The 26216-nt window shown below is 24.8% G+C and overlaps 2 protein-coding genes across 4 annotated transcripts; both read left to right on the forward strand.

Annotated features, from left to right (window-relative positions):
- Positions 1-380: 380 nt before the first annotated feature.
- On the forward strand, positions 381-13452 carry LOC107066344 (neuroendocrine convertase 1). 2 transcript variants are annotated; one of them, XM_089169848.1, is made up of 17 exons: positions 381-964; positions 1062-1230; positions 4260-4364; positions 4474-4677; positions 4953-5099; positions 5359-5425; positions 5524-5795; positions 6579-6791; positions 7073-7173; positions 7504-7569; positions 7642-7794; positions 7876-8045; positions 8823-8956; positions 9095-10115; positions 10897-11212; positions 11559-12300; positions 13301-13452. In XM_089169848.1, the coding sequence occupies exons 1-14, from the start codon at positions 957-959 to the stop codon at positions 9206-9208; spliced, it is 1923 nt and encodes a 640-aa protein (XP_089025974.1). In that variant the 5' UTR covers positions 381-956; the 3' UTR covers positions 9209-10115; positions 10897-11212; positions 11559-12300; positions 13301-13452. The 2 variants fall into 2 exon arrangements, with proteins under 2 accessions (XP_089025974.1, XP_015176368.2); XM_015320882.2 differs by lacking the exons at positions 10897-11212; positions 11559-12300 and having other exon boundaries at positions 9095-9769.
- On the forward strand, positions 13430-23819 carry LOC107066377 (uncharacterized). Of its 2 annotated transcripts, XM_015320937.2 has the most exons (14): positions 13430-13452; positions 13614-13735; positions 14129-14235; positions 14869-14967; positions 15072-15170; positions 15709-15915; positions 19490-19687; positions 20689-20787; positions 21009-21107; positions 21283-21381; positions 22168-22263; positions 22344-22614; positions 23315-23455; positions 23591-23819. In XM_015320937.2, exons 1-14 carry the CDS (start codon positions 13445-13447, stop codon positions 23674-23676), a joined length of 1731 nt encoding a protein of 576 aa, XP_015176423.2. In that variant the 5' UTR covers positions 13430-13444; the 3' UTR covers positions 23677-23819. The 2 variants fall into 2 exon arrangements, with proteins under 2 accessions (XP_015176423.2, XP_015176426.2); XM_015320940.2 differs by lacking the exon at positions 13430-13452.
- Positions 23820-26216: the final 2397 nt, after the last annotated feature.

The raw sequence follows: 26216 nt of genomic DNA on the forward strand, positions 1-26216 counted from the left end.
AACAACGTGACACGTAATTTATATATATATATATATATATATTGGGATCTCTGGCAGGGGTGTGGCGTAGCAAAATTCAACCTGTCTACTCTAATTTTGAATTTAGTCACCAGATAGCGTATTCAAGTTCTCGAGATCCCAATATCTTTTATATATATCAGAATATTGTTTTATTTTGTTTAAATTACAAAATAAAAAGTTATCGATGATTCGTAATATAAAAATTATTTACATTATTATTATTATTATTATTATACTTTGTTTTATTTAATTTTAATTATTAAAAATATCCTATATTATTGAATATTATATAAATCTAATATTAAATTTATCAAACTAATAATTGTACATTTTATCAAATTTTATAAAAAAAAAAAAATGTAAAAGAAAATATTAATAACTTTTGATTAACTATGTATATGATGTACATATTACTTAGCATATACATGAAGTATATGTGTGAGTATATGTATATTATATTTTTCTACTTAAACAACCTTGCGGATAAAATGAAGAGACAAGTGTTAAAGTTTCCATAATGGATATAGTCAGATCCCAGTTTTAATACTCACGCGTATCGGTTCAGTTATCTGTTATCATTTTGTTACCTGTCTTCTTACAGTTAGTAAGTTCATTATTTAAAAAAAAATAATAATATATATAAATATTATATACAATTATATAATAATAATAATTAATACTATTTAATATAATACACTATATAATATAATAATACTATAACAATATAATAATATATAATAATAAATAAATAATATATAATAATACCATAATAATATAATACATTATATAAAATATAATAATAATAATTATTATTATATATATTAATAAATTAATATAACATCTAACAAATATAGTGCAATTTTAGTAAATATTTCTAAAATATAATTTGTTTCATTAAAATATATCTACATATATTGATTTATTAAATTATCTTAATGGACAGGTTTGTATATAATAATAATAATAATAATTAAACATAATTTTTTTTGTATTATTATTTAAAAAACAATTTATTAATAATAATATATCGCTTTTTACAGACGTACTATCATTCATCGTTTAATTTTCATTCAATTTATTTTGATCATTTTTCTATGTGTCTACGTTAAAACTGAAAATTATCAAAACGAATGGGTTTTACGAATCAATGGTGGTTCACATGTTGCATATTTATTGGCAAAACGTTTTGGTTATACTTATTTTGGTCCGGTAATTATTATTCATTATTTTATCTTTAGATTTTTAATATTAATAACAGAATCATAATATAATTCATAAACGTCATAATACTTACTCACTTTCATGTTACAAATACATTTATGTATTACGATGAGATCATCTTCTTGTATATGGGGGAACGAACATCTGTTAAATGGTAGCCATGTTTCCGGTTGATAATTCAAAAAGGATCAATCTAATCTTAAGTGTATTTCAAACATACAAAGTTCATGCGTACTTTAAACATAGATAAATCTAATGGTTCCTTTTCTCAACTATATTTTATAATAAAAATAATAATATATAATTATATAAAATAATATTTATTAGAGGTCTATCAGAAAATTCAGTCCGTTTAAACAAACATTAGTTCAATTTTTCGTCACTAGGGGTAAGACTCCATTTTTTTAAAATGGAATGAAATGAAGTGAAATTAAATCAAATGAAATGAAATGAAATTAAATTAAATTAAAATGAAACCGTGAACGTTTAAAAGGATACTTATGCATACATATGAATGAAACAAAATTTGTATCTTATAAACAAAATAATGTCCACTTTTTATCGAAATATTATCACATAAAACTTTCACACGAATTTGAATTTATTTGAACAATTTTATAAACGATGTTTAACGTAAGTATCACTCGTTTCTAATTGCAAAATATAAATATTCATATTATGCAAATTATTACAAATAGGATAGAATAGAAAAATATTTTACCACCCAGTATAAATTTGATATTTATTATTTTTATGTTATAATTAATAAATATACGAGTATATTATACTATGATAAAATAAATTTCATAAATATGTTAGGTCGAGTCATAAATAAATTCCGTTTTTATGAGACAAAGAATAACGTTTCTGCCACTAATAAGTGCACGACACTTTTCATGGTGTTTTTTTTTGCCTTCTTTGTATTTGTTGGACGTATCTATTGAATTTTGCTTCAATATTACCTTTAAAAGGTTCGTTAAAGTTGGAAATACGTCCCACACTCGGTTCGTCTTTTAAGATCGTATCTCCAGAACGGAATTTTACAAACCAATTTCTGACTGCCCTATCAGTTATCAGTCCTACACTGCATACGCTGCATATTTTTTCAGTTGCCACCTTAGTGCTATTGCCTTGTTTCAATTCCTAAAACATTGCATGTCGAATATGCACTTTTTACTATCCATTTCAGTGATTAAGAAAAACGGTTAAATGTAACATTGACTACATAAAGAAACATGTGTGCAGATCACACGTGTTAGAAGTGAAATCTTCAAAAAACTAAGTTTCGAGAGAATGAGACGAATATAAAGTATCTGCTGTAAGATAATTGTATTCTCTTCTTATTTAGTATTGCGACCGTTTCATTGTCTCCCACCGCTCCGTTACATAGCCGCCTACCGCTCCGTTACATTTTTTCAAATCACACCCATTCTAAAGAAGTTTTTACTTCAAAAAGTTGACAGAAGACTAACTGAATTCTCATTTATAAAGTAATATCAAAAATCCGTTTGTTTCAATGACTTATAATAGGTAAATACGAAAAATAGATTCTACATAGTCGCATCGGAAGTTACTTATGATTCGACCTAATAAATATAATAAAATATAATAATCCCATATAATTTGTGTTTTAAATATTGATGTTGCAAAAAAATTCCAAGTAAAATTTATTTAAATAAAATTTACAAATAATCGAAGTTTTTTTTATCATCAATTTTATTTTGTTGTAAAAATAATTAGTAACAATGATTATAAACACACTTATAATTTTTGGTAGAATTTTTTTATTACGTAATCAAAAATGAGTGTAATATATGGTGTATAATATGATTATGATTTTGATCCTTGACGATGAAATGACACATATGTGTGATCCCTTTATAAAAAGGGCCAAAGAGGAAACACGTGACATCCTATAATAATAATAATACTACACACATTGTGGATACCCCACTTAGTGTTCCATTACTTATCTCTAAAAGACACGTTCGTTCAGTATACCAACTATGTTCGCATGATATCCTGATCGAAGCGTCCCTTTTCCTACGATACGAAGGGTGAAAATAGAGTCGTCGGGACGCCCTTTGCTATATTTAATCAATGTCATTTTCAAACATGGCTGATATGTAAAAGAAAAAAAAAACAAAGCAAGAATATAGGGGGGGCTACCAAATTGGCGTTTATTATTAAACAATTTCATTTATTTTTGTTTTGTTGAAGTGAGGGTGATTTATAAAAAGTAAAGTGACGTCTTAACCGGAAGTAAGGAGGTCAGGAAGATATTTTAAATTCATAGAATGATTATTTATACCTGAGGATAAATTATTGGGTTGACAACTAAGTAATTGCAGATTTTTCAAGGAAAATGATTGATTAAATCCCCAATTACTTAGTTGTCAACCCAATATTTGGGTAATTTATTTAGGTTAGGACAGAGTATCTTTAAGTTGACAAAAATCTTATGTTTTTTTTTGTCTATTTATGGCTATAGTATTTGGAATTCCATTTGAATTGCTAGAATTTGGAAAGATGGTAGTTTTTGGGGAGTTTTCGGGTAGTTTTGGGGTACCCCGCATCCCAAGATCATTTGGGTACCCTATGGTATATACAATATAACAAATAAATCATAATAAATACAATAATAATAATATAACAATAATATAATAAATAAACCCTACAATATTATCTTATTCTTGATACTCTGGAAATCTGAAATTACTTAGTTGTGAACTCAATATTATTTATTTAGGTTAGGACAGGGTATCTTTAAGTTGACAAAAATCTTAGGATTTTATGTCTATCTATGGTTATAGCATTTGGGATTCCATTTGAATTGCTAGGATTTGGAAAGTGATAGTTTTTGGGTAGTTTTGGGGTACCACCATCCTAAGATCATATTGGTACCCTTTGGTATATACAAAATAACAATAATATAACAAATAAAATATAAATACAATAATAATGGTTAAAATATGAATCTGTTCATTTAGATTATTAATGATATTTTCATTAAATAGGTTCGTGGTTTTGAAGATACTTATATATGGATAAAGGATAATAAATTAGGTCAAAAGAAAAGAGGTTATGTTTCGTCAAGGATGAATTTTAATTCGAGTTCCAGGGTGATTATTTTCTCTTTTTATGCATTATTATAATCATATATTTTTTGTTTTTTGATTTATTTTTTTTATTAAATAATTGAATATTTTTTTGTTTATATTATCATGACAGATAAGTTGGGTTGAACAGCAGAAAATTGTACATCGAGAAAAACGCGATTACGTGTTAGAATCGATCATTGATTCAGAAAAACCTTTGATACGTGAAAAACGTTTCCCATGGAATTTATATGGAATATCATCGAATATTATTGATAACCGTAATAAGAACAAAACTTTATTTAATGACGAACTTTGGGACTTAGAATGGTATTTGGTAATAATCAAATATATTCAATTATTTTCATGAATTATTTAAAGTGAATCAAATGTTCATACATTTTTTTCTTTTATTAATATAAATTTATGTTAATTAACATATTAAGTAATTTTATTGATTTTTTTTTTTTTTATAACAAAATTATACACTCTACTTGAAACAACACAAAATAAATTTACAAATTTTTGATTGATCCTACATTAATTTTTATTTGTTATATTTTTCTTTGTAAATTATTAAAAAAAAAAAAAAACATTGTATTTTTATTTTAGCAAGATACCAGATCGAGTAAACAATTTCCAAAATTAGATTTAAACGTATTACCAGTTTATGAATTAGGTATTACCGGACGTGGAATAAGAATTGCAGTATTAGATGATGGTTTGGAATACGATCACGATGATCTACGTAATAATTATGTAAGATAAATAAATCATTTAATTTAATTATTCAATTATGTTTACGTAAAATTGTGTTTTTAATTTTATTCTAATTCAATGTCAATAAAATCATACAAATGTGTCTTGTGCACGAATTAACAAAACTTCTTAAGAAAAGAACTCAAGAAACTCAAGAAACTGGGATTCAGACATTTCAATAAAATAAAATCAAAGTTATACAATAATATAATTAAACAAACAATCTAACCATTAATATTAATTAAACATTAAATTTTAGGATCCAAATATAAGTTACAATGTAAACGAAGGTACAACCAATCCAATGCCACGATACGAATCAACTGGTATTTTGAAAAAATTACATCAATTCTAATTGCATTATTTTTTTCCTAATGTATCCACCATTTTGTAAATTTATTAAGAAAAATATTCAATTAATTAGGAATGAATGCACATGGAACAAGATGTGCAGGTGAAATAGCAATGGAAGCAAATAATGGAAAATGTGGTGTTGGTGTTGCTTTTGAAGCATCCATCGGTGGTATCAAATTACTTGATGGTCTTGTGAACGATCGTGTCGAGGGTGAAGCACTTGGATTCAAACCAGAAATCGTTGATATTTATACAGCTTCTTGGGGACCACCGGATGATGGTAAAAGTTTGGAAGCACCTGGTAGACTTGCTTCTGAAGCTATTTATCGTGGTATCAATAAGGTTTGTTGTTGTTGTTGTTTTTATAATTCAAAACGAAAACATTCATTTTGTGAATATTTGTAAAAAAGTATAAAATTCATTTGGAATACTTTCAAAGAAAAATATTTATTAATTATAATCAATTAGTGTCTTATTTGTTTAATTTAGAATATCAAAATGAAAACAAATATTTATTTTGAATATTTGTAAAAAATTATTAAATTCATTTGGAATATTTTCAAAGAAAAATATTTATTAATTATAATTAATTTTAGTTAGGTTATATTCTAAATTAAACATTATATTTAACTGAATAAATTTAAAGTAAGTAAATATAGTAAAATTAATTTAGTTAAATTTAATTTTTAATTTATAATATAACCTAATAATTAAATTAATTTAAATTAATTTTTAATTTGGAATATAACCTATAACCATAATTTATATATTTTTATATTTGTTATATTATTATTAATATTATAATTGCAATACTCCTTTCTAATTAAAATCTAATTTAATTGAAATTTAATTATAATTTGTATATTTAATAACAATTAAATATTATAATATGATAATTAAATATTATTACAAATAAAAATTAATCCAAATTAATTTTTAATTTAGAACATAACCTAACCATAAGTTGTATATTTTCATATTCATCATATTATTATTATTATTATCATAATTGCAATACTCCTATCAAATTAATTGTATTAATTGTAAATTTAATTATAATTTATATATTTAATTATTAAAATGAAATATCATTGTAATAATTAATTGAAATGTATTATAATTTAGGGAAGAAATGGTAAAGGTAGTATATACGTATGGGCATCTGGTAATGGTGGTTCAAAATATGATAATTGTGGATGTGATGGTTATGTTGGTAGTATATATACAATTGCAATTGGATCAGCAAGTCAAACTGGTAAATCTCCTTGGTACAGTGAGAAGTGTCCTGCAATATTGGCAACCACTTATAGCAGTGGAGAATATCAAGATCAAATGATTGTGAGTTACATTGTAAATGTATATTTGTTATGGTTAATAATTATTACTGATTATGGGGGATTTTATTTATTACTTAATAAGTTCAGATTAATTTATAAAATATGTTTCATTTGATTCAAACATACCACCTCATTTTACTCATAACATTCTTCATTGAACATTACTCATAACATAACTCATTGAACATTACTCAAAATATAACTCATTGAAGAATATTTTATACATTGACTGAAACCCTTTAGGGTATTCTATAAAATCCCTAATTTTGTTTCATTCTTAAGGCAACAACTGATCTACGAAACACCTGTACAACTAAACACACCGGTACTTCTGCTTCTGCACCCTTGGCAGCTGGTATATTAGCCCTTGTTCTTCAAACAAAGTACAAACACTTTTATAAATAAATAATTACTTAAATAATTATTAGGGGAATCCTATAAAAGTTCACGTATCTTTTTTATTATATTATAAATCATAACCTTACAATTATTTTTGTTATTTTGTAATTAAAAGGACATCCCACAAAAGTTCACGTACCTTTTTTATTGTATTATAAATCATAACCTTACAATTATTTTTGTAATAAAATTTACTATGAAAATGTGTTAATATTAATAAAAAAAAAAAAAAAAAAAATGGACGTGAATTTTTGATCGATCCTAACTATTTAATTTATTAATTATTATAATTATACATTTCATTTTGTTTCTAGTCAAAATTTGACATGGAGGGATATTCAACATTTGATCGTTTGGACATCCGAGTATACTCCATTAAAGTAAGAACAATTACAAGAACAAATTATTTCAATTAATATTTTATAATAATAACAATTTGTATAAATGTTCAGAGATAATTCTGGATGGTTAAAGAATGGTGCAGGATTTTGGTACAATTTACATTTTGGTTTTGGTCTTATGAACGCATATACACTTGTCAATTTATCAAATAATTGGATTAACGTTCCTCAGAAGGAGTTATGCGAAATTCCCATGGAATTCGTGTGAGCGTCTTAATATATTATCGATTATCTATGAATGTTATGAAGCCTGTAATACTTAGATTAAATATTTCATTTTTACAGATTGAATACGAAATTAATTCATGGAATAATTAAAACAATAAGTTTTGAGGTTAACGATAATTGTTTCAATGGCGTAAATGAGATCAATTTTTTGGAACACGTTGAAATTGAGGTTAATTTGGAATATACTCGTCGTGGGGTTTTGGAAATGTATTTGGTTGCACCATCAGGTAAATATATACATTTTTATGTATACAAATTCAGTGTCATATTGGTTTCCAATTAATTTCGAAATTACTGAAATAGTTTTCATGAAATTTGGTTTATTTTGTTTAATTTTTTTCCAACTTAGAATATAGGATAGGTTTTTTTTTGTTATTTTTTTATTGTTAACTTAAGTTTTTATTATTTGAAGGTTATCTAGGTCTGTAGGTTGTGTAAATTTGCAATAGATGGCGTTGTATTACAATCTCAATTATTTCCATTTATTTCACACGTCATACGTTTTAACTTAAAACATAGGATAGTTTTTATCGAAATTATTTTGTATTTTTTATTATTAATTTAAGGATATATTAATTAAGAGGTTATCTAGGTATGTAGGTTGTGTAAATTTGCAATAGATGGCGTTGTATTTCAATCTCAATTATTTCCATTTATTTCACACGTCACACGTTTTTGTATTTCAGATTTAATTGAATTGCATTAAATAGTTTATAATTATTATTAAATTAATGTTTTATAACAAAGCATCTTAGTATTATATATATATATAGTATACAATAGTTCATTTTAAATGATATTAAGTATTGTAAAAAAAAAATGATGTTTATATTTCCGTAAATTATTAATGAAAGTTTTATAATTAATGATAAATATAGAATATCATTTTAAACAATTTCGTGATACTTTATTCGTAATGAAAAAAAAAAAAAAATAAAATAAAAACTTACTCCATTTGTATCCTTTTTTTTTTTTTTTAATAAGATAACAATATTTTCTTGAAGGTACGAAGGTACAATTATTGAGTCCGAGAAAATTGGACGATTCATCCGAAGGTTTTAACAAATGGAAATTCATGTCCGTGGCTTCCTGGGGCGAAGATCCTCATGGTATTTGGTTCCTACACATATTCGACAAGGTTACATAAATATATATATATATATATATTATTTTATTTCAATAATAATAATAATAATAACATAACTTTATTTGTAACAATTCAATAATATAATAATATTAATTCGTTTTCCTTTTTTTTGTTTTTTTTTTAATTCAGATTGGTTCAAAAAAATACAACGGTACGATTGGTAAATTAAAATTAATATTACACGGTACAAAATTTCTACCGTATTACAGAAAATATGGTTCGAGAATTTACAGTAATGAATAATTCAACTAACGAAGGAATCATTTGACAAACGTTAATAAAATTATTAATTAATCCTTTGATAATAATTTTATATCTAATAATATGAAGCATCCATGCATATTGATAAAATTAACATTGAAAATAAAATTAATAATTACAAATAAAAGAACAAATTTCAAGCCAATGAACAAGTTCAGAAACATTTAGTTTTAAATCGATAAGCCGCATATATGCGTTCACAGTAGAGAAAATAGGGGTGGGGTGGGGGTGGGGTGGAGGGGTTGGTTTAGAGGGGCATTTAATTTCGAAAATATGATTACAATTTCAAATTGTATTTGATAATATATTGCAAGAATATATATATATACATATGTTCACGAATTAGTGGGTGAAAGTACCACGTGGCTGCGCTGCCGTCGTCGACCCCGACAAATGCAGCTATGGGCTGCTAAGGGGTGAGAGAGAAATAGGGGTTGATTTGGCCAGTAGTAGCATGTTGCCATTCCTAACGTGAACAACGTAGTAGTTCGCGTGTTACCATCAAAAAAGTGTTTCTAAAAATAGAACGTCAACGTAACTCTGGTGCTCGTTTAAGTTGTTTTTTTTATTTTTTGTCATCTTTATATTCTTTATCCTACTTTCACAACCCTCATTTATCACCCCTATTCTCTCGCAAACAGTTAATTGATAAACATTTGAAATAAATACATTAATTATCGATTATTTTTGTTTGTTTGTTTGTTTTGTTTGTTTTTTTTTTGAGATGAACGTACTGTTAATTATTGTTTCGATTTCTTCTTTTCAATGAAATTTGGAAAAGATGAATTAATTGTTTATTGTTTTATTTTTTTTTTTTTTTATATATATTCTAATGAGTAAAGTATAGTATTAAATAAAAGGAAAAAAAAAGGGGCGTGTAATATTTAGGGTAATAATTTTTTACATTGTTTTATTTTTTATTGGTTATATTTAATTGAATTTTATTTGGTTATGTTTAATTATTTGGGTATTAAAATTTATTTCAATGTTATTTAATAAAATTATTTATTTAATATATTTATATATAAATAATTTATATATATTTATTATAATAAAATATTATAAAATTTATATATATATATATATAATTAAAAATAAAAATAAAATAAAAGAAAAAAAAATATATATATATATATAGATATATTTAATTAAATATAAATTATTTATATATAAATATATTTATATAAATTATAATTTAATTTATAATATTATATTATTATAATTTATATATTTATTTATAAAAGTAATATATTATAAATTTATTAATTTATTAAATAATAAATTTGTTAAGTTTAAATATTAAAAAAAAAAACTTTCATCCCTTTTTTATTTTATTGTATTTTATTTTATTTTATTTTATTTGTGGTATCTTCTTTTGAGTGAAAGAAAATTTTTACTGTTAACAATATTATTTTTGTTCTTTTGGTTATGTTTTATTTATTTATTTATTTATTTGTTATTTCCTATTTTTATATTCAACAATATTCAATATCTCTTCTTTTCTTTGATTTAAATTTTTTGTTTCTTTTATGAATCTTTTTTTTGCTTCTTTTTCTGCTATTTGCTTTTCATCATTTTCTTTCTTCTTGTTATTTCTTTTTATTTCCTTTTTTTTTTTTTTTTCGTTTTCTTAGGAAATAATATAAGCATCGTGTATATTTTACGAACAGGAAAAAATACACCCGGTTTGTCGTATCACGGTATTTTATTCTCCCGCGTGTATATGTGGGTGTATATATAAATATATATATATGTGTATGTATAGTTGTAAAAGGGGTTGCTGTGTATAACCCTGTATATATACATTGGAGTGTTGTTTTCATTGTACGCTGTTATATCCGTTCGTAATGTAGAAAAGAAAGGGGATGAACGGGGGTGCAACAGAAATGGAAAATATTTTTTCTTTATACGTTGGTATAGAAAATCATCTCACGTTTAACCACCACCATAATACGAGACTAATGAGATAAATACTATTTCTCTATGGTATTAGAAGAAATATATTTTGAACTTAAAACAATTTGTTCTTTTTTTTTATTTTTATTTTTAGCTTTTATTGAAGACTTAACAATTTTCTGTTTTTTATTTTTTAACTACATTGAAGATCATTTTTATCTTTAGATATTTACAATATTTTTTAATCTTAAATTAAGTAGAAATATTTTTATTACAAGTGTGATTCAATTTTTTTGAAAAAAGTTTCTTTTATTTAATATTTCAATAATTTTCTTTTTTTATTTCATAGTTTTATTTTTTTTTTCATTGAATAAATCTAACTTTACAATCAATTATATATATATATACAATTGCAATATTTTTTTATTTATTTTAGAAACAAGATAAACAAAAAATATTAATACAAATATAACAAAAAAAAATTTATAATTAAGAATATAATAAAAATAAAAATTTAAAATGATACGAATATATAAAAAAAAAGAATACAAAAATAATTCTTCAAATTTGAAATAAAAAGAGAAGAACAAAACAAAATAGTAATAATAATAATAATAATAATAATAATAATAATAATAATAATAATAATAATAATAATTTACTGATGTCTAATATAAAAGTAGGTCGAGTAGCGTTTTGTAGAAGCAAACTTTCTTTTATTTCTTTTTCTTTTTTTTTTTCTTATCCACCACCACTATCACCCTCTCCACCCCCTTTCTTAGTTCCAGTTTCTAACGTGACGAGAAGTTTCGTCATTCCGTGTCAGGCATAGTAATGCGTTTTTCATACGATCTACGTTTACTTTTCTACTACACCCCTACCATCCACAACTACTACTACCACCACCACCACCACTACTACCCTTATTTCATTCTACCCTTCTCTTTTCTGTCCTCTCTTTCTGTCATCAATTCAAAGCAATTTATGGCACCCTGTTTCTTTCAGGATTACCATTCGTTTTATTTTTTTTTATTTTTTTTTTCATCTATTCATTAGCTCATATTTATTCCAATAATATGATATGAAACTTTTTAACATGTTTTTGTTTTTTTTTTATTTATTTATACAGAACGATGCAATATATTTTTTCCTACGTTTAAATAAATAATAATAAACGCGTAATAATTTTTTATACTATTATTTGTTTTGTTTTTTATTTAAAATATGTAACTATTAGGTCGAGTCATAAGTAACTTCCGATGCGTCTATGTAAAATCTATTTTTCGTATTTACCTATTATAAGTCATTGAAACAAACGGATTTTTGATGTTACTGTATAGATGAGAATTCAGTTAGTCTTCTGTCAACTTTTTGAAGTAAAAACTTCTTTAGAATGGGTGTGATTTGAAAAAATGTAACGGAGCGGTAAACGGCGGCTATGTAACAAAGCGGTGGGAGAAAATGAAATGGTCGCGATACTAAATAAGAAGAGAATACAATTATCCTTACACCAGATACTTTGTATTCGTCTCATTCTCTCGAAACTTAGTTTTTGAAGATTTCACTTCTAACACGTGTGATCTGCACACATGTTTCTTTATGTAGTCAATGTTACATTTAACCATTTTTCTTAACCACTGAAATGGATAGTAAAAAGTGCATATTCGACATGCAATGTTTTAGGAATTGAAACAAGGCAATATCACTAAGGTGGCAACTGAAAAAATATACAGCGTATACGGTGCAGGACTGATAACTGATAGGGTAGTCAGAAATTGGTTTATAAAATTCCGTTCTGGAGATACGATCTTAAAAGACGAACCGAGTGTGGGACGTATTTCCAACTTTAACGAACCTTTTAAAGGTAATATTGAAGCAAAATTCAATAGATACGTCCAACAAATACAAAGAAGGCAAAAAAAAAAACACCATGAAAAGTGTCGTGCACTTATTAGTGGCAGAAACGTTATTCTTTGTCTCATAAAAACAGAAGTTATTTATGACTCGACCTAATATATACATGAAATTTATTTTATCATAGTATAATATACTCGTATATTTATTAATTATAACATAAAAATAATAAATATCAAATTTATACTGGGTGGTAAAATATTTTTCTATTCTATCCTATTTGTAATAATTTGCATCATATGAATATTTATATTTTGCAATTAGAAACGAGTGATACTTACGTTAAACATCGTTTATAAAATTGTTCAAATAAATTCAAATTCGTGTGAAAGTTTTATGTGATAATATTTCGATAAAAAGTGGACATTATTTTGTTTATAAAATACAAATTTTGTTTCATTCATATGTATGCATAAGTATCCTTTTAAACGTTCACGGTTTCATTTTAATTTCATTTCATTTCATTTCATTTCATTTCATTTCACTTCATTTTGTATAATGACTGGTGAAAATCTTTTCGCATTCAAATATAATTTGCTTGAATACTCTTAACGATAATTATTATTACGATAAAAAGAAAGAAAAAAAAAGAAAAGGATATGATGGATAAAGGAAATGCATCTAAGGGAAAAATTCCGACATCTTTGAACATCAACGAAACGATTGAGAATGAAATTTTTAACGAAAGAATGGCGAGAAGTAAGTTATTTGTAAAAAAAAAAATACAATGGGATTTCTAGCATTTGAATACGCTATCTGCTGGCTAAATTCAAAATTAGAGTAGATAGGTCGAATTGCTAAACCACGCCCCTGCCAGAGATCCCTCGGGATCTCTAGCACTTGAGTACGCTATCTGGTGGCTAAATTCAAAATTAGAGTAGATAGGTCGAACTGCTGCGTCACGTTGGATCTCTAATACTTGAATACGCTATCTGGTGGTTAAATTCGAATTTAGAGTAGATAGATCAAACTGCTACGCCACGCCCCCTCCCCTGCCAGAGATCCCAACATGAATGTGATCTTACTTTTGTTTCTTTTACAATTCAAAAATTAACTTTCTTTTTGTTTGATTTTGATAATCAAATCAACAAGTACTCAAGAACGATTTGTTATTGCACGAGGCTGTAATAAAAAACGAAGCTGAAGCAGTTGCTAAAGTATTGAAAGAAGAAGACGTTGACGTTGATTCGAGAAATAACGTAAGACATCGAGAGAAAAAAAGAACATCGAAATATTAACACATTGACTGCTAAAAGCGTATATATACGCTCTCACAAATCCATCAATATATACGAAAGGCGTAAATATACGGCCTCTGTATTTTTTTTTACTATAACACCTTTGACATGGAATTTATTGTGATATGTAACATAGCAATTAAATATTGACAATTATTTCAATATCGTTTAATTAATTGCTTTCATATTTGACTGCTCTTTTACATATATACAGTCTCGTATAATCGCTTCGTAACTTTGATTTCTGTAAATTTGTTCCTTTGCTGCATATGTGTAAGTATTTCTTTATTTCATTTTGTGATTAGTTTTTGAATTGATCCATTCGAATAAAAATAAATATTAAAATTGATATTTTTGGGTTTTTATTTGCCATTATTATCTGTTTTGGTCCAGTAGCCAGTGGCAAAACTGTCGCAGCTACTGACATGCGAAAATTGCGCCGTTTCATATTAATGGATTCGTTCGAGAGCGCATCGCAGTCAAAGGGTTAATATAAGTATCTATGAAAATAAAAAAAAAATTCAACTTTCAATAACTGTCTCTTTCTTTTTTTTCCTTTTTTGTGTTTTTTTTTTTTTAATAATAAATTCATAGTATGGTCGTGCACCAATTCACTGGGCTGCTTCCAAAGGGAATACGGAAATCATTGAGATGTTGATCAAAGCAAAATGTGACATCGAAGTTAAAGATAAGGTTAATTAATATTCCTGTTATTTCATTAAAAAAAAAAATTGATAATTATATTTTTATTAATTTTTCGAACAACCCCCGCCACCTTTTCATTTCTCTTATTTCAGTTTGGTATGCGACCATTGCATATGGCTGCTTGGTACGGACACGAGGATGCTGTTAAAATTTTAATTAACGCCGGTGCTAATGTTTTTGCAGTTAATAAGGTAGATAATAAACAAATTAACATATTTTAATAATTTAATTATTTATTATTCATATTTATTTAATTATTATTTAATTTATGAAAACGTTTTCTTTATCGACTGAGTTATGGTAATAGTTTTGTCTTGTGTGTGTGTGTGTGTGTAAAAATTAATAAATTACAGTCAAAATAAAAATATAAATTTTTATTTACAATTTATTTTTATTAATTATCGATTTAATTTATTCACGGTTATATTTTTATTTCTATATGTGTGTGTGTGTACAAATAAACGAAAAATTTAGTAATTAATTAAACATTTAATTATTAAAAAATTTGTTAAATATTCTCTTTTCGAGATACAATAAAAATAAAAATTTATATCATCTTTTATGATTAACAATTTATTTCTATAGAATAATTGATTAATTTTATCATTGAGTTTTGTTTTTCATTTTCTTTTTGTTATATTTCGTTTAATTATTGTCCGTTTTTCTTCATAAATGTTTTCGTATGATAATAATAGGAGAAAGAAAGATGCATATATCTTTCTATCGCAGAAACAGTATACTTTACTGATGTGTGGTGCACGTGGGAATAATGTCAACGTTGTAAAATATCTCGCGGAAGCTGTTGAATCGTTGAACGGAGATGCAACGGATTACACTGGTGCAACTGCATTACATCATGCAGCTGTCGCAGGACATTCTGGTGTAATATCAGCGATATGCAACATTCCAAAAACTGAATTGAATGCAACTGATCAAGTAAGCCTCACTCTATTCTTATTTTGATATTAATTATTATCATCATCAGCACAAGACTCGGTCTGCGGCAGGTGCGGCGAAGGGGAGGATACCCCCCTCCATCTCATAACTCAATGCGTTGAGCTTGCGGACGTCAGAAATGATGTCTTTGGGACCGACGCCAACAACTTCGACCTAGTGGGCTCAGGGGCGGCCAGACTGCTGCGCTTTGCAAGGGAGTCGGGGCTGCCCGCGGGACCGCTACGGTCATAGGTTTTTCCCCGCAAGGGCCCCGGGCACAATAGTCCAGAGACTGAGCGCCCGGGTAAACAAATCAGAAATATTATTATTATTACTATTATTAACTGACATTAGGAACTCGAAAATTCATTGCCACTAATACCAAATCCCAGCGTTCGTACAAATTCCAGTACCAATCCCAGTGTTCCCGTCCCTGAGCACGACCCCGTCCATTCGCGGTCTTCGTATCCTATTTCTTTCTGGTCCCTTCTAATATTATCCTCCCATCTACATCTCGGTCTACCCAGTGGTCTTTTCCCATTTGATATACCGACCAATATTTTGTGCGCCGTTCGATCCTCCCCCATACACCGCGCCACGTGACCAGCCCATCTTAATCGGCGTGATTTTACGACGTTGATAATGTCCGGTTTAAACGACCATCTTTACCTTTCTGCAATTCTTTGACAGCGAATTCCAGTACTAAATTGAACAAAAGGGATGACAATGCGTTGCCCTGTTTTAAACCGTTGTGGATATTAAAATCTTCCGACATTTGGTTACCTAACCTCACTTTACCCCTAGTTTCCTTTAGGCAAAGTTGAACAAGGTTGACCAATTTTCTTCGTATTCCCTGTCGTATTAGAATTTCGAACATTTTTTCTCTCGTTTTACCGAATCGTACGCTTTTTGAAAATCTAATCTTTGTAATATTAAATATAAAAATGTAATAATTAATTCAAAAATAAATATATTAATAATTTATCAAAAAAAAAAATTATAAATATAAATTAATAAATTAAAAAAAATTATTATATATATATTATATTTTTAAAAAGTAATTTTGATTGAATAACTTATATTAAATAATTAATATAATAATATTTAAAATTAATTATTTAAAATATAAAAAAAATAAATTAATATTAAAAAATATTATATTATATTATATTTTATTTATATAGAAAAATTTATTATTAACAAAATTAATATTTTATTAATTTTCCAATAGAAAATAATAAAATCAAAATTAGTATAAAAATTCATTTACAAAAAAATATAAATTAAATTAAATAATCGAATTTTTGATTATTATTAATTTTCAAGTAAAATAAAATTATTATTAAATTAAATAGTGTTGAATTTGTAACCTAATGTTTACTACTTTGATTTATTTGATTAGTATACTTTAACTAGGTCAGAATGAACTCTTATCCTATTTCACACTCACAGAAATAGTTCATTTCTCTTTTCATTTTTTTTTTAATTCTTTTTTGCATAGATTGTAGAACATCGTTAACTAGGAAATAACTTTTATCTCCCATGAGTCTAGTTTCATATATATTATAGTACATGCTCTTATGTGTGTGTGTGTGTGTGTGTATATCTACTACGTTATACGTAATTCAATCCTGAGTTTAATTTATAGCTACTCGATGTACATAAGTACAAGCATACTAATCGAATAACATGGAATAATTCAATACGATACGTATCGATACATTATTATTAACAGTGTGTTAGTGTTTAATTAGGTTTTAACAAAATTATTATACTTTATTTTATTTTATTTTAATAGAAATACTTTTAAGTAAGTTTAATGAAATTAAATGTTACATCTTTGTAGAGTAAATGTTTAATAATTTTTGTAGATATTATTAGATTTATTTGCAATTTTTTTTTTTTAATATAGGATCTCAATAGTTGGGAATTATAGTAATTGCAATATTAGTTTTAGAATTTGAAGATAATATATTTAATTGTAATTTTCAAAGTCGTGATATTGAAGTTTGAATATTTTTGTGATCCTATTTCACAGTACACCTTTCCATTAAATAATTAATAGCATCTATAAATATTGTTTGATTTACTTGACATTTTGTATGCATGATCTCAATAGTTGGGAATTATAGTAATTGCAATAATATTTTTAGAATTTAAATATAATGTATATAATTTTAATTTTGAAAGAGTCTTGATATTGAACTTGCAACGCTTTCGTGACCCTGTTTCAATAAACTTTTGCAATGAATAATTAATAACTTCCATAGATAATATCCAATCCACTTGAAATTTAGTACACATAATCTCAATAGTTGTGTCTTATAATAGTTTCAATATTATTTATAGAATTTCAATTTAACATACACAATTTGAATTTTGAAAGTCTCAATACACTAAACTTTCGTACACTTTCGTGACCCTGTTTTTCAGTAAACTTTTGCAATGAATAATTCATAACTTCTATAAATATTATCAGATTTATTTGAAATTTTGTATACGTGATCTTAATAGTTGTATCTTAAAATAATTGCAATATCATTTTCAGAATTTAAATCTAACATATAAATATAATTTTATTCTGTAAGTCTTGATATTTAACTTTCGTATACCTTCGTGACCCTGTTCCAGTAAACTTTTGCAATGAATAATAAATAACTTCTATAAATATTATCCAATCCACTTGAAATTTAGTATACATAATCTCAATAGTTGTATCTCAGAATAATTGCAATATCATTTTCTGAATTTAAATCTAACATAGATAATTTTATTCTGCAAAGTCTTGATACTGAACTTTCATGACCCTGTTCTAGTACACCTTTGCAATGAATAATTAATAACTTCTATAAATATTGTTTGATTTACTTGAAATTTTTTTATACGTGTTCTCAATAGTTGTACCTTATAATAGTTTCAATATTATTTATAGAATTTCAATTTAACATATACAATTTTAATTTTGAAAGTCTCAATACACTAAACTTTCGTACACTTTCATGACCCTGTTCTAGTACACCTTTGCAATAAATAATTAATAACTTTTATAAATAATATCCAATCTACTTGAAATTTAGTATAAATGATCTTAATAGTTGTATCTTACAATAGTTTCAATAATAATTTCGAAATCAAAATCTAACATGTATAATTTTAATTTTGAAAGTCTCAATACACTAAACTTTCGTACACTTTCGTGACCCTGTCCCAGTACACCTTTGCAATAAATAATTAGTAACTTTCATAAATAATATCCAATCCACTTGAAATTTAGTATAAATGATCTTAATAGTTGTATCTTACAATAGTTTCAATAATAATTTCAAAATTAAAATCTAACATGTATAATTTGAATTTTGAAAGTCTCAATACTCTAAACTATCGTCTACTTTTGCCAATTACTGTATAAACTAGAACAAATAAATAATTATTATAAATAATGACTTCAAATTTAGAATTCCTTATGACTTTTTGTAAATAAAAGAAGAGTTTTTGTTCTTTTTCAAATACATCTTATTATTTTCTTGTAAAAAATAAATGGATGATAAAAGTTTCCTTTTGCTTTTTTTTATAGAAAGGACAAACACCGATGCATTGCGCTTGCACCGAGGAAAATGTAGAAGCTGTAAAAGCTTTGATTGAATTAGGAGCAAACGTAAATGCACAAGACAATGATGGAAATACACCACTACACGTAGCAACTCGAATGAGACAGATCGAAATGGTTCAGCTTTTATTGAAAGTTGGTGCAAACATCGACTTGACCGATCAGGTATAATCAATAATTGATCTTACGTTTAATTATTCAGGTAAAATGTGAGAATACACCTTCAAATCGATTCAACAACTTTATTTGTTACTTTATTACTTCTTTTTTTTTCTAAGTTAGAAAATGTACTACGAAATGTAAATGTTTCAAAAGAAAGTTTACAGATTTGTCTTGAATTTTAATTCTAATTTTTTTTGGTTTTTTTTTTTTTTTTCATTAGTTTCTCAAAAGTATTTGTTTGTTTGTTCTTTGTTTTTTTTTCTTTTTAAGTTAATAAATATAGAAGATTTATTTGTATAAATAAATCTTGTAATACGAACTTTTGTGTATATCAAAATTTTTTACAATTTATTTTTACAATTTTTCTCTGTGTGTGTGTGTGTTTTTAATTTATTTCTAATCATTTCTATAAGTTTTATAACAAATTTAATTAATTAAATATTGCAAATTTATTTTTACATTTTTTTTGTGTGTTTTTTAAATTTATTTTTATTAATTTCTATAGGTTTTATAACAAATTTAATTAATTAAATATTGCAAATTTATTTTTACATTTTTTTTGTGTTTTTAAAATTGATTTTTATTAATTTCTATAGGTTTTATAACAAATTTAATTAAATAAATATTGCAAATTAATTTTTATATTCTCGTAATACGAATTTTTGTATATCTCAACACTTGTAATATATTTTTACATTTGATTTTATTTTTAAATTAATTTTTAATCATTTCTATAGATTTTATAACAAATTTAATTAAATAAATATAACAAATTAATTTTTATATTCTCGTAATACGAATTGTTGTACATTTCAACACTTCTAATTTTTTATTTTTTTAATATTTTGTTTCCTACGTTTAAATTAATTTTCAATCATTTCTATCGGTTTTTAATATAATTTGTTTTCGTACGTTAAAAAATTGTAAAAACAAATAGTTATCTAAATTGAAAAGATGATTGATAGAAATGTTAGAGAACACGGTATCATGATAAAACTTCTTAGATGGGTTTCACTCCACTTCACCTAGCAGCGAATCATGGTTGCAAAGGTATCTTGGAATTACTTATACAAAATGGTGCAGCATTGAACAAAAAGTGCAAGGTAAGATCACATAAATACATAAAGAAAAAAAAATATATATATATATATATTATCAACAATTTAAAGATTAATAATAATTAATAACATTATTTGACAAATATTTTCAAACTTTTATTTTATAATCTGATAAACAATTACAAGACACCCTGTATAACATGATAAAATATAATTCTATATAATTACTTGCACGTTATTATTTATAATATTTTTTATATAAATAGGATGGAAATACTGCATTACACTTGGCATGTCAAAATAACGAGGTGGAAACTGTGGAAATATTAATAAACAAAGGTGTTGATATTAATTGTTTAAACTTGGTAAGTAATCAAAGATTAATTGTATTTTATTTTATTTTAATTTAATTTCATTTCATTTAATTAATACGAGTATCACACTTTATCGTGTAAAACAAAGTGAAATGAAAATATCTGGACACCCTATATTTTCCAATATTATTTATTTAAACATTTATTTGATTTATTTTATTTATAGAGATATCAATCATCGATACACATTGCAGCAGAAAAGGGACACACAGAGATATGCGAACTTTTATTAGCATCCGGTGCAAATATTGAACAAAAAGAACAGGTATACTAATAATAATAATAATAATTATTAATGTCCTCATTTCTTTTTATTATTTTTTATAATTTTGTTCTTGATTTGACTCATTTTTTATTTATATTATAACCTACAATCTTTTATTCAACTATTATACCCATTTCTTTCTATTTCTTTTTATAATTTAGTTGTTGATTTGACTCAATTTTTCTTTTATATCATAACCAAATTTTTTATAATTTTGTTGTTTATTTGACTCATTTTTTTTTATATCATAACATATAATCTCTCATTCAATTATTATACCCATTTTTTTCTATTTTTTTTTTATATTTAGTTGTTAATTTGACTCAATTTTTCTTTTATATCATAACCAAATTTGTTATAATTTTGTTGTTTATTTGACTCATTTTTTTATATCATAACCTATAATCTCTCATTCAATTATTATACCCATTTTTTCTATTTTTTTTATATTTAGTTGTTAATTTGACTCAATTTTTCTTTTATATCATAACCAAATTTGTTATAATTTTGTTCTTGATTTGACACATTTTTGATTTATATTATAACCTACAATCTTTTATTCAACTATTATACCCATTTTTTTTTTTTTTTATAATTTAGTTGCTAATTTGAATCATTTTTTTCTTATATCATAACCTATAATTTTTCATTCAAATATTGTACAAAAAGAAAAGGTACATTAATAATAATAATAATAATTGATTTACCTATTTCTTTTAATTTTTTTTTATAATTTAGTTGCTGATTTGACTCATTTTTTTAAAATCATAACCTATGATCTTTCAGAATGGTAGAACACCACTTTACGTAGCAGCAAGGGGTAGTTTTACAGCAATAGTTGATATGATTATTAAAACTGCACGATTGGATTATCCAACACCAGTGAGTTTTATTCAATTATGTTAATATTTAATTAATCATCGATATTATTATAAATAAATTCTTTCTTATTAAATTATTAGGAAAATTCAGATTCGGATAAAGAAGTTCGTGAATTAACACCAGCAAGAAGACGTTGGAGGGAAGATACTACTCGTGGTGTTTGTGCAGAAAATATAAATAATGGTAATGGTGATGGTAATGGTGGTGGTGGTGGTGCACTTACCGAAACGATTAGATCAATTTTATGGAAGTTGGCGTATAAACAATTGGGACCAACAGATTGGAAGAAAATGGCCTTACATTGGGCTTTCAGTGGTGAACAAATTAAAGCTATTGAACATCAGTATACTGGTATTATTTTTGTTATTTGTTAAATTAAACTAATCTAATGTTTAATCTCTTAAATAATATTTTTAATGTTTTTAATATACTATTATAATACTATACTAATGTTAATTATACTATAGTATTGGGTTAGCAAGTAAAAGATTGCGGATTTTGCCGATAGGTGGCTTTTTATAATCAGTAGTGATTTAGGTTAGTTGCCAACCCAATATATAGTATTTATTTAGTATATTATTATATAATATTGCAATTATAGTTAATTAGAGTAAAAACTAATTATTTATTATATTAATTATTACAAAATTAGTAAATAATAAAATAGTAATAATAATAATATATCATAATATACCATTAATAATTATAGTAATATTTTATTATATAATATAATATATAATAAATAATTATTATAATATACTATACTAAAATTATATTATTACAGTATACTATATACTATAGTATAGTAGTATTGGGATCTCTAGCACTTGAATACGCTATCTGGTGGCTAAATTCAAAATTAGAGTAGATAGGTCGAATTGCTATGCCACGATCATGCCAGAAATCCCAATATTAAATTAATAATAATAATACATTATTATATAGAGGGTGTACTTATTATAATATGGTAACCAAAATTAATGAAATATTAAACGAAAATAATAATTTAATTAATTAATAATTAAGAACGGTTTAGCAAAAGACGATAAAGTTGATGTTTTAGGTTCATCCAGTTACAAGGAACATGGATTTAGGATGTTACTGATTTGGGCCTCAGGATTAAATTCGGAAACATCATTGGTCAAAGAATTATGCAAAACATTACGAACAATTAACAAGAAGAGTCTTGCTGGTAATTAAAAGTATTTTTTTATTTTATTATATATTGTTTTTTGTATGTGTGTGTTTACAATTACATAGAATCAATAATAATAATAAGAAGAAGAAGAAGAGGAGGTTATGTTAACTTTATTTTTTTTGATTTTAGATTCTATTCAAAAGCAAACGGATTTGGAAAATGATGATAAATTGAATGCGAATAAACAAAGTTGTAACAAATGTTTAATCTCATGAAGATTGGTGTTCTTGCTTTTTGTTGACAAATTGAATTTTGATAATTAAACGCGATTCGAACATTTTTACTCGTCCATTTAATTAACAAATAATGTGTTGTTAAATTTTGGGTTTTTTTTTTTTTTTTTTTTTTTTTACAAAAATTTATTCATCGATAATAAAGTAAGGGCCTTTTTTAAAAAAAAATTATTATAATAATTATATGTAAATTAAAGGAAAAAAATATCATTAAATTTAAATGAATGAAACAAAATCGCGAGTGGAGATTATCAAAGAATTTTCTATCATACGATGATAATTATTAATAAATTAATTAACATGATTATTATTTCGAAACAAAATATAAACAATTTTAATAACTAAAGTATATAAAAAAAAATACTTACCATTGAAATAATCTTCTTCCCTTTTTTTTTGTCTTCTCCATTCATTCGTTTCTTTGATATTCTTCACAAAATTAACATCGCAAAATTTACATATCTATATATCTATATGTATATATATATATGTGATACATAATAATAATATTAATAATAATATACATTATATTGTAAAAATAAAATCACTTATAATTAATCAAGTGATTCCCACAACGAAAATGAACTATGATGAACTATATCGTTATAAATGGGAATAATGATTTAAAAAAAAAACGGACAATTTACTGTATAAATAAAAACAAAATGGACAACGAGATGATAAAAACAGAACAAAACAAAACAAAACAAAAAAAAAAGCAAATTCGAAAAAGAAATGAAATTTTGGTGTTTCTATTAAAAATGTGAACGTTTATTATTATATTATATATTCATCAAGTGGAATATATTTATACCTGTATATTTATATATATATATATATCTATTTTTTTTTTTTTTTTTTTTTTTTATACAGAAGAACGAATAATCATCAATCAATCAATCTCCTTGTGTTTGCTAGGGTTTTTCTTTTCTACCTTTAGCAACATTTATAACAAAATACTACGAATAATATTATTAATAATAATAATGATATTTAAAAATAATAATAATAATGATATTTAATAATAATTCTATTTAATAATAATAATAATAATAATAATAAAAAATAAGAATAATAGTAATTATTAAGTAATGATTATTACATAATAATTATTATTATGTATTGAGATCTCTGGCATGGGGGGGGGGAGGGTATAGAGTAGCAATTCGACCTATCTACTTTAAATTTGAATTTAGCCACCAGATAGCGTATTCAAGTGCTAGAGATTCCAATATATAATAGTACTTATATTTATAATAATAATTATATATTAATAATAATTATTATTATTTAAATATAATATAATAATTGTATTTATAATAATAATTACATTAATAATAATTATTATTATATATATATATATATATATATTATCGATGACACGCAATTGAGGTTATGATCGTTGCTTGATGTTGTTGTTGGTGGTTGATAGTTGTCATGGTGATGATGACGATGATTGTGGTCATTAAATATTATTATTATTATTATTATTATTATTATTATTATTATTATTATTATTATTATTATTATTATTATTATTATTATTATTATTATTATTATTATTATTATTATTATTATTATTATTAATTGTTAAACACGGAAGGATAATTTTTTGATGCGACACATGTATGTAAAAAAAAATGTTTCTTTATAATATCATTGCATGCATGCGTGCGCCATGTTTTTTGATCGTTTTATATATATATATATATATATATATATATATATATATATATATATATATATATGAAATTTTGTTTAAATCAGACACGATCAAGTTTTGCTTGCATATACAATGTAGATTTACTGATGCTCGGTTGACGATGACGACGACGTTGACGATGTACGGAAAGGGAAATAGATTCTGAAACAAAAAAAAAATCGCGACGTAAGGTGAAAGGAAAATGGCTGACAGAGACTTTTGTTTTTTTTTTTACTTGTTTGTAATAAATTTTAATTGAGTTAGAGAAATATATATATATGTATATATATGTATGTATATATATATATTTTTTTTTACAATGGGGGGAGTTTTTACGATGATTTAAATGAAATATTTTCAAACAGAGCCCTTACGTCACGATTTTTCTTCCATCTATCTTTTCCTAATTGATTTCCTTTTTCCTCCTCATCCTCCTCCTTCTCCTCCTCCTTCTCCTCCTCCTTCTTTTTCCTCTTCCTCCAACCCCACTTATACTAAATTTAAACCTATCCATGGTATGTAAAAATACGTAAAATTGATTTATTTATTACTGTTCGTGGTTTTCTACTTTTTTGTTTTGTTTCGTTTCGTTTTTTTTTTTTTTTTGGTAATATTTCGTTTTCTATTTTCATTACGAACATTTTTTTAACCTTTTTTTCTTCATAAATAATTTTATCTACTTGTTATTTTTATTATTTTTATACTTGGTCCAATTAAGAAATATTTTTGAAAAATTATTTATAATAAATAAATAAATAAATAAATATATAAATAAATATATAAATATATATATATATATTTATTTATTTATTATTATTAT

Source organism: Polistes dominula, unplaced genomic scaffold (genome assembly GCF_049000335.1).
Source record: "Polistes dominula isolate Pdom_NZ unplaced genomic scaffold, Pdom_raw_medaka contig_29, whole genome shotgun sequence".
In the NCBI taxonomy this organism is placed as follows: Eukaryota; Metazoa; Arthropoda; class Insecta; order Hymenoptera; family Vespidae; genus Polistes; species Polistes dominula.